Source organism: Mobula hypostoma, chromosome 1, assembly GCF_963921235.1.
Source record: "Mobula hypostoma chromosome 1, sMobHyp1.1, whole genome shotgun sequence".
NCBI classification, from domain to species: domain Eukaryota; kingdom Metazoa; phylum Chordata; class Chondrichthyes; order Myliobatiformes; family Myliobatidae; genus Mobula; species Mobula hypostoma.
The window spans coordinates 139,926,791-139,944,099 of NC_086097.1; the positions used below are offsets into that span (position 1 = coordinate 139,926,791).

The 17,309-nt window shown below is 40.8% G+C and overlaps 1 protein-coding gene across 2 annotated transcripts in view; it reads left to right on the forward strand.

Annotated features, from left to right (window-relative positions):
* The window catches only part of dpy19l1l (dpy-19-like 1, like (H. sapiens)), a 127,561-nt gene that overhangs the window by 797 nt on the left and 109,455 nt on the right, over nucleotides 1-17,309 (forward strand). For both annotated transcript variants that reach the window (XM_063056854.1, XM_063056865.1), the window contains exons 2-6: nucleotides 308-332; nucleotides 4,400-4,487; nucleotides 5,899-6,036; nucleotides 7,037-7,157; nucleotides 7,243-7,336. In XM_063056854.1, coding sequence (XP_062912924.1) covers nucleotides 308-332; nucleotides 4,400-4,487; nucleotides 5,899-6,036; nucleotides 7,037-7,157; nucleotides 7,243-7,336 — 466 coding nt within the window. The remainder of the gene's footprint in view (nucleotides 1-307; nucleotides 333-4,399; nucleotides 4,488-5,898; nucleotides 6,037-7,036; nucleotides 7,158-7,242; nucleotides 7,337-17,309) is intronic.

Here is a 17,309-nt window from a genome sequence, read left to right on the forward strand (position 1 = left end):
ATGTAACGGAGTGAGCCGAGCAGGGTAGGAGGGGAAGGAGCGTGGTGGTGGTGGTGGTGGTGGTGGTGGTGGTGGTGGTGGTGGTGGGGGGGAGGGGGTAAATGCAGTTGCAGAGAGTGGTGGCAGGAGAGACAGCGGGGGGGGGGGTGGCGGGGGGGCAGATAGGTAACAAAGGAGATTTATCACTCATTTTCATTCTGGTCTGTACAATCAGCTTTTATTGGGAAACAAAGCTGGTGGTAAAATTTCGGATAACTAAGAAAACAAGTTCATATCCTTATTGATCATTTGCCTCCCTCTCTCATAGCTACCATTGTGGGAATTTTGCATTGGTGAGTATATTCTGATTTGCTTAAGGTTATCAAAGCTGCTGTTTGAGTGCAGAATCCAGTGAAATTTTAGTTTCGCCAAAATGCATTAATGTCAAACTGACTGTATAGCTATCCTTGTGAAAGAAAATCAAATGTTTTTTCATCATTATATACCAATGTTCAGTCTCCTTTAATAAGCTGGGTAAGTGTCAAATTCTGCCACAAACAGTGCCTGGGTAGTTTGGTACGATTGCGTAGACACTCAGTGGTCATTTTTTTAGGTACAGCAGTGGAACTCAGTGTGGTCTTCTGTTGCTGTGTTTCATCCACTTCAAGGTTTTTCGTGTGGTGCATTCAGAGATGATCTTCTGCACACCACTCTTGTAACAGGTAGTTATTTGAGTTACTGTCTCCTTCCGTCTGTTTGAACCAGTTTGGCCATTCTCCTTTGACCACTCTTATTAACTGCCACTCACTGGATGTTTTTTTTTTGCTTTTCGCACCTTTCTCTGTAAACTCTGGAGAGTATTGTTAAAGTCCCAAGATATCATAAGTTTGTGAGATACTCAAACCACCCTGTCTGGCACCAACAATCATTCCATGATCAGAATCACTTATATCACATTTCCTCTCCATTCTGATGTTTGGTCTGAACCGCATGGACATGTTTACTTTTTTTTATGTAATGAGTTGCTGCCTCGTTGGCTGATTAGATATTTGCATTAACAAGCAGGTGTACCTAATAGTGTGGCCACTGAGTGTATACAGGCAAGTGAATTGGAGATAAGAGGATGCAGAATATGATAAAAGGATGGTTTTATTACTTGGATAACCTATCAGGCGAAAAAGATCTTTGGATTCAACATCAAATTTATTTTTCTGGGAGAAACTGGGGAAACTTGAACTAGAGAGCTGAACAAATCTTAAGATTTTCCCATCTTTCTCAATAATTTGCTGCAGTTTGTTATCAAATGAATTAGTGGCTGTGTTTTTTTAAGGAGATGCAGGTTTTTTTTTAAAGTAGGAGCATTTATTTCCTCTGCATTTTGCTGAAATATGTTCGGTCATATAGTTTGAGTGTGATTGATTCCAGCAGGATACTGAGGGATATTTTAGTATTTATTTTGTACAAAGTTTGGTCAGATAAGAGAGCTAACAAATAATACCAAAGAGGTCAGATGAATGTTTGAGATGGTGGAAGGAGCTTTGCATTGAAAGAGATCAAAATACTTTCTAAACAAGAACAGCAGGAGGACTGGAGAGGGAGACACAAAGTATAGAAGTTGAGTTAACTTTTATTGTTGGCTTGATCTTGGAGTCTATAATCAAAGAAGCTTAACTGAATAAAGCCAAACCAAGTCAATGTAAGTTTATTAATGAAACTTGTATTTGATAATTTACCTGCGTTCTTTTGAGGATATGACAAGCAGATTTGATAGAAGGGAACCAGTGATAGTGTATTTGGAATTTCCGAATGCATTCCATATTGTGCCATCGAAAAGGCTGTTGCACAAGATGAGTTATAACACTGAAGGAAGTGTATTAGTGTGGTTTGATGATTGGTTATTGCATAGAAAGCGAAAAGTCAGAATAAATAGGTCATTCTCAGGCCCCTACTTATTTAGTATGGAAGAGGGAGTGGTGTGTAAGGTATCCAAGTTTGCTGATGACATAGAGGCAGTGGAAGTATGTGCAATAATGAACTTGTTTGGATTCTGCTGTAGGATGTAGAAGGCAAAAAAAAACCGCAAATGAAGTTTAATGTAGGAAGGTATTGACAGAGGACTTTCAAAACACAATTCTATTTAGTGTTGTATTATCAGGTAACTGAAGGAAAAGATTCAGAATGTTCCCAAAACTACTTTGGCAAAGTGTAATATTCCCAGACACCTTGGGATCTCTTGCCTGTGATTCTGAAAATGGAGACAATGCATTTTGGTTGATGTTGAGCCCAGTGACTGGGACACACATAGCCTGGTGTGAATGGCGGAAGGAGTATGCCTCCTCCCAATCACCATTTCTCTCTGGCACTTCCTGATTCCCCTGCAACAAGTGACCTAGTTTCACATGAGGCTTATTAGCCATGTTATAAGCCACAGCACAGGGGCGGAACCAAGTTGCCCTCAACTCCGCAGAGGTGCTGAGACTAAGAAACTGAAAGCTAGTTAGTCCTCTCCAGATTGCTTGCATTGTAGTGTGCTCAGTGCCAAGGACAGGGCTCTGTTGGTCATTGTTTAATATTTTCTTCTTTGCGCAGGATTGAGGGTGATTTGCATCATTCTACTCTAATCCTGCAAGTTCGGAGGCAACTGATGAGACCAACGTGGGTCCCGCAATCACTGCCACAGGCAATGGGTAGTTTGTGTGGTGAAGTCCCTGCCATTTATACTAGGCTCTGTTGGCTCCAGACAAATAATATCAGTCCTTGGTGCCATCCTGAGCACTGCTTCTCAACTTTTAATGGTCTTGTTACAGTTTTCACATGAGTTGGTAGTGTTATTAAACTTTTTTCAAAGTGGCCTTGAAAATATCCTTGAATTCTTTTCACTCCCTGACTGGTAATCTTCTGACAGAACTCAGAATAAGGTGTCTGTTGGATGTCTGGAGTCAGGCACATACAGGACTTGACCTGCTCCTCAGTGTCATCTGTATGTAATTAGAGCCTAGCTGCTGGGGATGTCGGCCTGGGAGAGATTCACTGATTCACTTGCTTGTTCATTAGATTTGGAAGGTTTTGTGGAGCTTGTGTTGGTGGAATCTCCTCTTCACTCTTTTCTTCAGACAGCCAAAGATAGGGCTGATACATTGGACTTCCTTATCTTTGCCTTTCCTGAGGGCTGGCTCTTGAGATGAGTAGTGGACCATGTTTGCCAGGATCTAATGGTGTACCTTTTTATGGAGGTTGCATTGTACAGTGGGGGCAGCTTCATAGAGGACCATTGTTTTGAGGATGTTATATGAGGTCCATCGTCTCTGACACTTCATTGAAAGAGTTGGCAGTGTCTTTGAGCTGGGCTTCTGTGTCAGTAATCCGGAGACAGAAATGGGTTGCCAGCATTGTTGAAAGAAACTTTGTGGTATAGATAAGCCAGGTGACTACAAACCTATTTAGACAGGCGGATAACCTCTTAGCATCTTAATTCAAAATAATTTCCGAGTCATTCAAAATGTGAGAAATATTTTAGAAGAGTCATTACAGATCTGTCAAACATGACTTGTGCTGGACAATTGTGCATGCGTGAGAGAAACATTTGTGGCTGGTATTTCCGTGGGATTTCACAATCTCATCTTTAGCAAAGCTTTGCAATCAGTGAGGTATGTTTGATGTATAGTCACTCATGTAGGGAATACAGAAGCTAATTTGGGCACCAAGGTCCAACAAAATCAGTATTATGATAACGTCCAGATCATTTAGTTTTAATATTGTCGATTCTTCAAATCAGGCTCAAAACACTGAGAAGAATCTCCTTACCAGCTATAAAGCATTGCCTTTGGACCTTCATAATTTTTAAAGCTTGGTTCAGCTTCCAAAATATGACTGCATTTTTTGAAGTCTCATGTGAAGCAGAAGTTGTATTAAACTACACTAGAGAGCTAGAGGAATTCTCTATGATGAGATCTCTTAAATTGGGATTAAGGACAGGAGGAATATCTTTGCATACTTCACGATATGGTACAGAGAAGGGCTCTGAATACACTGTTGTTCTGAAGAAATTAAGTGTTCTTCAGCTGAGCCACTGGCTACATTGTGTTCTTAGTTTTGAAAAGTTTTATGTAATTTAAAGGTCTTGTAAGACATTTTTCCCACACCCCCCACCCCCATCCTTTAGGGTCTCATATGTATATCAGATCTGTGGTTCTTCTGCTGTTAATATTCTTGCTTGAGCTCCGTGTAATTGTTTTCTATCTAGTGAGGGACAAATAGATTGAAGGAATTTCTAAATTGTTTGAAAGCTGGTATCCAGCTGTTTATATTCACTGGTCATTTGGTGACAGAATTGTGTATGCCTACTGAATAAACAGCTATTTTATGGACCTTTTTTCAATTGTCAAAAGTAATGTTTAAACATTGTTCTAATTTATTTCAGGTACCACATAGCCAGCCTCTTTGAAAATAATCAACATTTCTCTCATCTTTCAACATTGGAACGTGAAATGGCCTTTCGTACTGAAATGGTAAGTATTTGATTTAGCTTATTAGTGATTAGACTCAGAGTCCCAGTGTACTCAAAGACAACAGTATGGAAATTAATTGGTAGTTTACCAGCAGCTTGTTTTCTGCATTAGTTGAATTCTGGTCAGCAACCTTCTTTTTGATAAAGTGCATCTGGTTTCTCAAAATGAGCTGCTTTGTCAAACCAAGTTGTAAGGCAAACACAATCCACATGGCATTTCATACTACAGACAAAATTGAATTGTAAATACCTCAGATTTTACCAATTTAATTTTGCATTTACAATGAAGGTTGGTCATTGGAAGAGATTGGATGATTGGAGTGATCTGACATTTTGATACAGATGCCGTGGAGGAAACCAAATTAGAGAAAATAATGAGGACTAGTTCTGCAGTTAGCACTTCATTAGAGCAGTGGAAACCTTGTATTTGAGCATGAAATGAGGAAGAAGAATCATCATTTTTGGTTGCAAACAGAAAAACTATAGAAAATTGTGACCTTATTTGTCCTCAGAAAGACATGTTTTCTTTCAGGTTTGATGCAGTTCCACAGCACTATGTGGAGCTAGCCTGAGCCTTTCCTTCAACTGTGTTTTACATTTGATGGGTCAGAACTGAGTACCTTTATGGGATCAGATCCTGTTAATACACTACGTGGCCCATTGTGGGCTCATTATGACTGATCTCTGCTCTGTTTATTGGGATTTCTCGTGTTCACCCAATGTCTTTCTCAATCCTTTCCAGTCTAAACAAAATTCAGCCGGTTTCCTTTAAGGTTATAATTCTACTCACATCCCACAGATCCTCCCCAAGGCTAACATGGAAATTAAGTAAGATGACAGAATGAGGAATTGAACTGAGACACTTGACCAGTGACTGATTAATTGTGCTGTTCATCTTGGTCTTTCTCTCTTTTTGATGTCATTGCAGTTAGTGTTAAAAAACAGTAACTGAGGAAGTCAGCACATTGGCTCAGTGAATTTGGAACTGTTTAAGGATGAACAGATGTAACGGTAGTTTGGAGGGATGAGTCAAAAGTAAATTTATTAACCTTGCCTACAAATCATCATTGTTCATTTAGAAATTAAAACAATTTATATTGTGTGTATATGGAGGGAGGTTGGAATAATCTTTGAGAATAGTTAATCTGATATTTTAAAAATCTGGATATAAAATCAATTGAAATATTGGTTACAATGCAGAATGAGTGGTTTTTAATACGGTTCTGTAATAGGAATAAACTGTAGCAAGCTAGAGTTACATGAAGTATTCTTTCCACAATATGTTTGTACAGTGAGCTAGAGTTCATTGTTCCCTTGACATTTCTGGTTTGTTTTTCAAAGTCTGTTTTGGACATGTTGGAGTTTATCTTAGTTATATTGACATAATGCTTTAAAATATTTTCTCATTTTAGGGATTGTATTATTCGTTCTTTAAGACCATTATAGAGGCACCTTCATATTTTGAAGGTTTAACTTCCATAATGAACGATTGTTTGACTGAATATCCTTTGGTTATCAACACCTTGAAGCGGTTCAATCTTTATCCAGAGGTTGGTAATCTCTTGAAAGAATTTATTATTTTCATGACATCTGGTTCTGAATGACAATGCATCAAGTTCTGTTTATTCATCAGTATAAAGATTAAAACAGGCAGAATACTAGCTGGCATTTAGGAAAGTTCTTTAATGTTCTCCCATCCTGCCCTGCTATTGCACAAATTCCACATTATTTAAAATAGCATTCCCTAATGTAGTCTTGTCCATGATCCTGCACATGCACCATCCTTACTCTTTCCTCATCAACCTTAACTCTAGTTTACTGTTTCTCCCATTCTTCCTGGGAACTTGATTCATGCAGATTCCTGCTTGCTGATCGACTTTTTCCGAATGGAATCTTAACATATTCTGTGTCTCTGTTGCTTAATGCAGATTTGATTATTTTGTGACTTGCATTGGCTGCTGTAAGGCAGGCAGCAACAGTTTATTTAGAAGGCAGTGCCACAAATGAATTTTTGCCATGGGGTGAAATGTTGCAAGCAATAATTAGGGAAGAAATATTGGCTGATAAACTCATAGATGTCACTACACTTGAATTAATGCCTCCAGCTCCATAATATTTCCTTGCACTGACAGAAAGGCACGTAAGTCCTTATTTTGCATTGATATGGTACTGCTTCACTACTGTGGTGCCTTGCACTTCAGTGTTTAAGTCTTGGATGGGTCGCAAACCCACAGCCTTCTGCCTTACAATTGCTATTGCTATTAACATGCATCATTATAATTGCTTTTTTCAAAAAAGTTGGATATTGTTGACAATAGTGATTTCCTCTCTCGTTTGCCAACTTTTGGGTGACTTTAGTCAGGTGCTATCAGGAATATATTCAATGCTTGGGTGATGAACCCTGTTACTGGGATTGGAAGTGGTAATGTTCTTGAGCCTGTTTAAGCTATTACTTCCAGCTATCACTTAGTGAAATCTATCTAAAGAGAAATACTTTGCATAGAACTGAGCCCTGTGTAAAGGGTAAACCTGACTCTTTTGTTTTGGTAGGTGGTGCTGGCTAGCTGGTATCGCACTTACATTGCCTGTGCAGATTTTCTTGGCATTCCAACCAAAATATGTTGGCGTGTAGACAGAGGTCAGGGTTTCACTCCTGTGGAGAGCTGTGAAGGTAAATCGTTACGTGTACTTCAGAACCTGCTTCGGAATATCTATGTGTTAATAAGCTTAAAATATGATTTTATTTTGTTCAACAGGAATGGGCGACCCTGCCTACTTTTATGTCACATTTGTTTTTATTTTAAATGGGCTCATGATGTCACTGTTTTTCATCTATGGAACATACTTGAGGTAAGCATATATTCCAGTACCATTAATAGACGAATCTGCTACATGTTGTTCTGGGCCAGTGACTTGCTCTACCCAACTAGAGGATTCAGTCATTTAGCAATGAACCAGTAACTGTGGGAATGTCATGGAAGAAATGACCTAAAATTTGCTTTGGAGATCAACTGTGATTTTTTTAAATTAAGGAAATTCTTGTTGATGTGTACAATTGTGTATTTAGGCAGCAATTAATATGTTAATAACTGTAAAGTATATTTTAGGAGGCTGCATTAGATTGAAAAATCTCACATTTCCTTGGAAGTGTTGATGCAGTGAGATCCTAGTCTGAGAATCTGAAGATGAAGACTGAGCACAATTAATTGCCGTTTGTGTGAAGCTTTGTCGGATCGTGGCCAGTACTTCAGTATTTTCCCATTTTTTTTGGTGAATTCCAGATGTCCAAATCATCTTTATAAAAATCTGCTTCTTTGACTTACTATCTTCAGATCTGTATTGGTGCCAAACTTAGTATGCTAATATTCTAGAGGAATACCTTGGAACATTTTATTGGGTTAAAGTTATTATATGTTCCTTCAGGGTTATTCCAGAGAGGAAAATCTTACCTGGGAAGTTGAACTTAACTGGTCTCTTTCATCACCAAACATGGACTCAGGCTGAAAGGTTGACATCTGTGCTGTTCCTAACAGATGGCTCTTTGAATCCCTTTTTGTGTCTCCTGTCAGTTTTTAACATAGAAATAATCAAACATATTACTTGTCAGAAAGTGTATTTCTTATAGGCCCTTACCTACCCTCACAGACTTTACTCCTTCTCTACTGCATCTCAACTGCAGTTCCTTTTGTTCCTGTCTTTGTTGAGGCGAGGTGGTTAGTGGGGTGTGGGGGGAGGTGTGTAGGTAGCACAGTGGCATAGCTGGTGGAGCTGCTGTTTCATAGTTTTGGTGATTCAGGTTCGATCCTGACTTCTGGTGCTATCTCTGTGAATTTTGCATGTTCTCCCTGTGAAAACAATGAAGTATTTGCTAGTAAGTTAGTTGGTAATGTGGTAGGTGACGGAATTGTTAGGAATATGGGGATAAATCTCCCAAGTGTTAATGTAAAGTCCTGTCATTTGTCCTTGTGTTCCTTTTTCTTTTTTACATATGTAGTGAAGCTCCTATTGTATATATTTTTCATATTCTGGTTTTATATTTCCTAATGTTTGCTAACTGATATCTTCCATTATTTTATCAATTTCTTTAGTCTTTGCCACATTCTAAAGTGCTCCCAGTCCCCATACTTCCTGCTATATCTGGCAAATTTATAATCTTCTTTATTGAATATAGTCTTTAATTTCTCATGTCGGCCAAAGATAGACTACATGTTTCTTTTTATAAACTGTATAGTGTTTCTTTAGATGCCAGCCATTACCTGTGTGTTGCATAACCTTTTAGTGTAGTTTCCCAGCCAACCATGTTCTTTTCGCCTCTCACATTTTTGCTGTTTCCTTGGTTTAGAATGAAAACAAGAATTGTGTAAATCTTATCTCTCTATTTTGAATAATTCAAGGCACCAAAAAGCAAACAGCTTGGGTAGGATGTGGAAATGAAGGGAGAAGTAAACTGCCTGTGATGTATTAGCATCTCCAAATGGCTGTTCTGTTAAGCCTGATTTATACTTGTGCGTACGGGGTATGCCGTAGGCCTGATTTATACTTCTGCACAGCCCTACGCCGTAGCGAGCATGCGGCGCTCTGCAATTCACTGCCAAAATGCTAGTTGGCGGTGGGGTTTCTGTGCCACTGTGTTGAGTTTCTTCGTGAGAGACATGGACGAGGAAATGCATTTCAAATATTTTTGGATGTCAGCAGGTAGATTTGACGATTTGGTTCATCGTCTCCAACCATTTATTTCACATCAGTGTACAGATGTGGTGGAGAAAAGCATTGTAGGAGGCAATGCGATGCTACCAAGCTGACCAATCACAGTTGTTGCGGTCTGTGTCGCTGCGACGTATGAGTTACTTTTTTGGGGAGGTGCACGTCACCCTACGGCATAGGATACGCGGTACCTATAGCGTACGTTTGACGCAGAAGTATAAAAATCAGGCTTAAGATATTCACAGTCTGAATCAGTTTGCATATCTAATTATCATGACAATAACCACTCCTTGGAGTTCCTGCACTGCAGGCATTTCTCTTTTAAAATGTTAATCCATCTGGCAATTTCTAATACCTCAAGTTTAGCAGAAATGGTTTCTAATGGTTCAATGTTTAAAATCTAGAGCTTTGTCATTTTTCAGCAACTGCAAGGAACCTTCAAATGGCTTTATTTAAAAGCTTTCACACTTTCACTCACTAACCAGAAGTAAATCTGGATTTTTCCTACATTGTATGTAGGTCAAAACATATCCATATTTCATTTTTGGTCCTCAGAATTGCATTTTCATTGACCTTTTGTTTTTGGATTGTTTTACTTTTAGAGCTGGTTTTGGTAATCTGACACAAGGAGTGGAAAATCCTCTTAGATTTAATTTCCTGTTAAGAATTCACTCTCTTTCAGTATCTTTGCTCCCGGATCTTGCAATCTCACTTCCTGAAGCGCTAATCAGTTTTCAGATTGGAACTGTTGTTTGTATGTCACAGATTTTTAATCCTCTGAAGTAGTTCTTCTTAAGTAGTTAAATGAAATTCCTGGTATTTTACCAGGCAGAGAAGCAGTAGCACGGGAACTTCTGTCAATTTGTGAACTCACAAATATAATGAGCAAATGTAATTGTTTGATGGGAATAGCTATGACAAAATTATTAGTGTTTGGTTGTCAGTTAGTTGTCTCTTCCTTCTGACCTTCTCCATTCCCAATCACTCCTCAATGCTGTCAGGGAGGAGGAAGTATCAGGTAGAATCAGTCTGTTAAATCTATAACAAATGGTGCAAAATACGTTGAGCACTATATTAAATGTTATTTTATTCTCATTTGGTTTCTGGATGTTACTGACAGGACTAGCATTCACTGCTGGTCCGCAGTGACTGTGAGAAGATGGTGTTTATCTGTTGGAATGTAAATCAAAAGAAGGGTAGACTCTGTATTTCTGAAATGAAACTAGAAAAGTTTGGAAGCACTCACCAGGTCAGGCGACATCTGTGGAGTGATATTGAGTTAACTTTTAGGTCAATGATCCATCATCAGAATGAACTTCGTTATTGTGCTTTCAGAACTGAATAGCTAACTGGGCCATCTTAGAGTAATTTTGAATCAAACAGATCCTGCCTGGAGGTGTACCATAAATTCCGGTGTATAAACTGAGAATTTGGCCCTAAATTTTGTCCTAAAATTAGGGGGTCAGCTTATACAGAGGGTGCCAACTTTGGAAAAACGAATACACAGAAGACAGGTCGTATTTATTGGCTGTTTTTGAGTCAAATTTGTTCCACTGTTGACGCATGAATTCTTTGAATGGTTTGTTTAAACTCACATCTAGTGGCTGGAGCATGGACATCAAACCACCGGAGATGACTGCAGTGTCCGTATTTTCAGCTTTCAATGCTGCTTTTGTCTCACCTGACAAGTGCACTTTGAACGTGTCCCAGACAAGTAGCTTCTTTTCCTTCCCGAAATCTTCTGGACGTTGATGCCACACCTCTTTAACCCACTTCAAGCAACCCGCTTCGTCCATCCAGCAGCATTTTTGGACGTAAACGACAACACCCCACGGGAATTTTCTGAGCAATCTTTGTTTTTTGTCTCAATACAAGATCATGTCTATTCATAAATCGGGTGCACCAAACTTCGCATAGCTTTGAAATTTTCGCTGACCTTACGGTGTTTTTCATCCCATTTCAACGCTTGAACTCAAATCATTTCTTTGGTAACAATGTACCCAGACGATCGCTGGTGATTCATCTACTCTAAAACTTTTTCTTCCAGTTCTGGCCACTGGCATATTTTCCCGCGGTTTGCACATTTTGCCTTTGGCCTTTTTCCCTCAGCGTGTCCTCTGCCTTTCTCTACTCTCTCACTTGTTTCTCGTTTACACTAAACTTCTTAGCAGCTGCAGAATTATTCATTCCTTTAGCAAAATCAACAACCTTCAGCTTGAAGCCAGCATCATATCACATTCGTTTTAATCTTTTGTACGTGGTGGTCGCAAACTCAATACTGAGTACACGTATGGATCCTACCACCCCAGGTTATGTCTTAACGAGATTACAATGGGCGCTAAATGGTTTCACGGGGGTTACATTTCAGAGGATTCTTTACCATTGGAGACCTAATCTAAAATTTCCCTCCCTGATTCATTTATTAAGAATTCGCTTATAACCCCCTACAATGTGTAGGCCTGTTTTCTTAGCAGGTACTGGTCCACAAAATTTCCAGGTTCTGGTACGGCAAAGCTGAGTACTGGCATGTGAGATCTTGCGATCTTTTCTGGTTAAATCAAAACCCTATACAAAAGGGGTTGGCTTATACAAAGGTAACATGAAAAAGTCACTTTTTTAAGCTTGAAAATGGGGGGTTGGCTTATACTCTGGAATATACGGTATTTATGCTACAAACTGTAGATTGGTGAAGGGACAACAAGTGTCCTTCTTTGCCCATTTGTGAGTTAGATGATTTTATAACTTTGGTAGTTATGCTATTCTGCAGATATTGGGAATTTAAATTGATGCATCCCTACCATGTTATATGAACTTGTTCCTCCTGATTACTGATCTCTCCAGTAGACGGTTTATTGGTCTTGCATTTCTTTAGTGCTTTTCTTAGGCTTAAGATGACACAAAGCACTTTTCAATTGATGAAGTGAGATCCCTGTTCCAGAGGAAAGATAGCAACCAAACCTATGCAGAAATATGTTAAGAAGCAAGCAGTGTCTTTAGTTTTGTAATTTGATTGAGGGATCAAAATTGACTATAGAATAATTCACATTCTCTTCAAAATACTTCCTGGAATCTTACACTGGGTGGGCAGGTGAGACCCTCCTTTTTCTCATCTTTCTGCTGTGCCTTGGCAACTTCATCCTCAAACTGTCAGCTTCCTTGTGCTGTTTGACAACTTGCCACCTTTAGGAGCATCTCCTGGGTATTCGAGATTCAGTGCTGGCTGTGCAGAAATTTCCTTACACTAAGCTATTATTTAAAATTCTAGCCACATACTGAATATACTTCCCAACTACTGACTCTAATCATTTCCCTGGATATTGTCTGATGCTGATTCAGATTCATCGTAACTCGTATAAATGCTGACCTTGATGAGATCTAGACTGGTGATCCAATAATGTGGTCACCCTGCTAATCACCCTGTATGTTTAGACATGCATAAAAGAAGTGTGCATTTGGAAAGCCCTGTGAAAACTTGGTATTATATAAAATGTGAATTCCAGAATTGTAGAAAGTTACAACAGAGAAGAAGGCCATTTGGCCAATTGGAGAAACTCGGGTCAGGCAGCATCTGTCAGAGCTTGCATCGTACACTGGGGTACTCTCTTCAGTTACCTGGTGAGATAACTGTATCCTTTGGCCAGAGTAGACGTAATCAGGTGCTCCTTATTCGAAGAAGGATATATTACCTTTGGTGCAGAGGAGGTTCACCAGTTTGATTACAGAGATGAAGGGGTTAGACTATGAGGAGAGATTGAGTCGCATGGGACTGTGCTTGGTGGAATTCAGAAGAATGAGAGGAGATCTTATAGAAACATATAAAATTATGAAAGAGGTAGACAAGATAGAGGCAGGAAAGGTGTTTCCACTGGTAGGTGAGACTAGAACTAGGGGACATAGCTTCAATATTCTGGGGAGTAGCTTTAAGATGGAGAAGAGGAAGAACTGCTTTTCCCAGAGAGTGGTGAATCTGTAGAATTCTCTGCCCAGTGAAGCAATAGAGGCTACCTCCGTAAATATACTTAAGACAAAGTTGGATAGATTTTTACATAGTAGGGGAATTGAGGGTTATGGGGAAAGGACAGGTAAGGTGGAGATGAATCCATGGCCAGATCTTATTGAATGGCGGATCAGGCTTGACGGGCCAGGTGGCCTACTCCTGCTCCTGTTTCTTATGTTCTTATGAGCTGCTTGGTTCTTGCTCTTTTAATCAAGGCCCAGCACAGACAGCAACCTCCATGCTGACCTTGCCAGGAACCCTCTATAGCCAGTCTCCACAGGGAATAGCCACGCCTGCCATCCTTTGTCCCTGCACTTCTGGACTAAGGACTGGAACTTCGGGGCCTTCCTGTCATGAGCCTCCTCGCATCCTTCCTCCCATGGTACTGTGAGCTCCACCAGGATGATTTTCCTGTCTTCAGCAGACCACAGTACAATGTTTGGTTGCATTGTGGTTTGCACCATTTCCGGGAACTGCAGCTTCCTCCTCACATTGACCCTCATCTCCCATGATTTGGCAGTTTGCAATGGATTGGATTTAGGCTTTTTTGATATGTCTGGTGTGGCCCTCTCCTTGATAAATAAACAGTCGATGTTTCAGGCCAAGAACCTTCATCAGGTCTGGAAAGAATGTGTGTGTGTTATTTACGCATTCTAATTTCACAGCTATAATGCTGATGCCTTACAGGCTGTAGTTCCAGGTGCCTAAATGTGATGGGGTTTCACTACCTCTATGTCTTCAGCCAGTGATTGAACCACATCCTTATCTTCTAGTAAGCAAATGCTCCCAAGCCCCACCCCATCTTTTCTCATAGAGAAACAAGCCCTTCAGCTCACCAAGTCTGTTCCAACCATCAGTCATACACTTACGTTAATCCCACAACCCCAGTTAGCTTTGCTGCTGAGGGAAATGAATCTTCCCCACTCACCCTGTTTGGGCTGCTTGTTATACATCTCAGTCAAATATTCCAGCTCTTACCCTTGCTATAAAGAAAACAACCCCACCCATGTCCAGTCTGTCCTTGTCGCTCTTTACAGTGCTTGTATCGTTCTCTTATTTAATACATCCTTCCTGTGGTGGTGTAACCAGAATTGCGTTTGCTACTCTAGTTGTGATGTGATTAATGGCTTACACAGTTCCAACAATACCCCAAAACCCAGTAGTAGCGAATATCCCACATCTTAATTTATCTCGAGTCATAGAGAAGTACAGCACAGAAACAAGCCCTTTGGCCCATCTAGTCCATCCCTGAAATGCCGACTGTGCTCTTTTCCATAGACGCTGCCTGGCCTGCTGAGTCCCCCCAGCATTTTGTGTGTGCTGCTTTATGATATGGAGAGAAAGCTGTTGCCTATATAGCAAGCACCCCATCTCCACGCATCTGATGAACCCAAAGGAACGGCAAAGACCAATACAATGTGGCACCAGCGTCGTTGCAGGAATTGCCAGTCAACGTTGAACTCAACGTAGGACAGCCTTGGGGACTCCAGCTTCAGATTTTTCCCTCTGGGTTTACTCCCAAACCTTTCCCCATGAGTAGGTATAGCTGCAAGGTAGCAGAGGTTTGAGATCAGAGTTTTCCTTCTCCTAGATGAGCTGCCAACCACAACTGACGAGCCCTATCTGCCCAAAGTGACTGGTTTTAAGGCACCAGTAACCTGCCTTTGCCCCTTCTCCTGTCAATAGAAACCTGAAGGCCTTGGTTGTCAGGGGCTATTTGAGGCGAACGCCACTGGGAGCATTTAATAGGTAGTGGGAGCTTACCCTCACTACTACCCCTGCCTATGACAACTTTAAGGAACGGGTCGGTTCCTACCAAAGTGCAAAATCTCGCGCTTGTCTGCATTAAATTCCATCTGCCATTTTTCAGCCCATTTTTCCAGTTGATGCAGATCCCCCTGCAAGCTGTGAAAGCCTTCCTCACTGTCCACTACATCCCAAAGCTGGTGTCATCTGCAAATTTGCTGATCCAGTTAACCACATTATCATCCAGATCATTGATGACAAATAACAAAGGACCCAGCACCGATCCCTGCGGCACATCACCAGTCACAGGCCTCCAGTGAGAGAGGCAACCCTCTACTACCACCCTGTGGGTTCTCCCACAAAGCCAATGTCTAATCCAATTTACTACCTCATCCTGAATGCAAGTGACTGAACCTTCTTGACCCACCACCATGCGAGACTTTGTCAAATGCCTTACCTTATAGACCAGCGGTCCCCAACCACCGGGCCGCAAAGCATGTGCTACCGGGCCGTGAGGAAATGATATGATTTGGCGATAGGAGTCAGCTGCACCTTTCCTCATTCCCTGTCACACCCACTGTTGGAACTTGAATGCACGTGAGCTCATTACGCATGTGAGGTCATTACCCACGCGTCATCCATGTCAGCGCGGGAAGGAGATCAACTCCTCGAGCTTGCAAATGACGGTGGGTTGAAAAGTATGTTTGACATAACATCTCTGCCGGCATTCTGGATCAAAGTCAAGGCTAAATATCCTGAGATAGCCACGAAAGCACTGAAAACGTTGCTTCCATTTCCAACATCATATCTCTGCAATGAATGCAACAGAAACAAAATTGCAGAATAGACTGGACATAAGGAACCCCCTTCGAGTATCTCTGTCTCCCATCACCCCTCAGTGGGACTGTCTTGTTGCAGGGAAACAAGCCCAGGGCTCCCACTGATTCAGCGATATTGGTGTGTTGCAATGATTTTATATGTTCATACAGGGAAAATATGCACTGTGTGTTTAATATCCAAACGTTACTTAAAATGTTATGATGCTGTTGACTTATAAGTGACCTATATAACCATATAACAATTACAGCACGGAAACAGGTGATCTCGGCCCTTCTAGTCCATGCCGAACGCTACTCTCACCTAGTCCCACCGACCTGCACTCAGCCCATAACCCTCCATTTCTTTCCTGTCCATATACCTATCCAATTTTTCTTTAAATGATAATATCGAATCTGCCTCTACCACTTCTTCCGGAAGTTCGTTCAACACTTACTTCAAGCTCCCCTGTCCTCCCCTGATAATTGACTTATCACTATATTCATGTGAGGAAAATATGCGCTGTGTGTTTAATATTAAATTCGTTAGATACACCCTTTTAGAGATGAAATTGAGTGTATTAGCCACTTATCACCTATATTCCGGTCGTGATTAACCCCCCCCCCCGAACAGAATCACCAAAAATGGGGAAAAAAATCGGCAGGTACACGCATGCGCACTGGTGCCCGCGCAAGGCTTCATGGTCATTGTAGTCTTTCTCGGGGTAAACACAACGTATTTGACTGCTACTCTTGTCCGTTAGCAATCCTACCCCCCCCCACCCCCCCACCACCGCAGTCGGCCGGTCTGCAAGAATATTGTCAATAATAAACCAGTCTGTAGTGCAAAAAAGGTTGGGGACCCCTGATATACACAACATCCACTGGCTTGTATTCATCCACTTTCCTGGTAACTTCCTCGAAAAACTCTGTAAGATTGGTTAGACATGATGTACCATGCATGAAGCCAATCTACTTCTGTGTACCAGACTTGCTATCTTCAGGGTATGTACACGTCAGTTCTGTTCAATATTCTTTCATATATTGTTTATTCGCTTGCCTCAGTCGCCCTATTAAACAGAACTCTGCCATTAGATTTCTCAGCTGCTAGCTGTAAAGAAAAAATGCCCAAAGCACTTTTAACCAGAGGTACTTCTGAACTGTAGTAATTAATATGTGAAGTCCAGTAGTTAATTTGCAGAAACTCACATGGTAAGCAATTGAACTTCATTTTTGATGATATTGGTGGGTGATTTTCTTTTCGGCCTGAAGATAGGAAGAACTTTTTCTGTTTAAATTTGCTATGGAATCTCTTACAGCTATCTTAAATGTCAGGATATTGGTGTTGACTGCTTCAGTTATTTATGTATGGAATAAGGGCAGCATATATTTGCCTCGAAAGAAAGAGCCTTGAACAGGCTGCACCTGTGTCTTGTTGCAGAGACAGTCTTTCCGGTCAGTGGCTCTGCATCAGGTCAGAAGTCAGTGTCATCCTTTCACTCACTTAGAACTGATTTAGTTAAGATGACACAATTCAAACATATTGACCAAAAACCTGTGG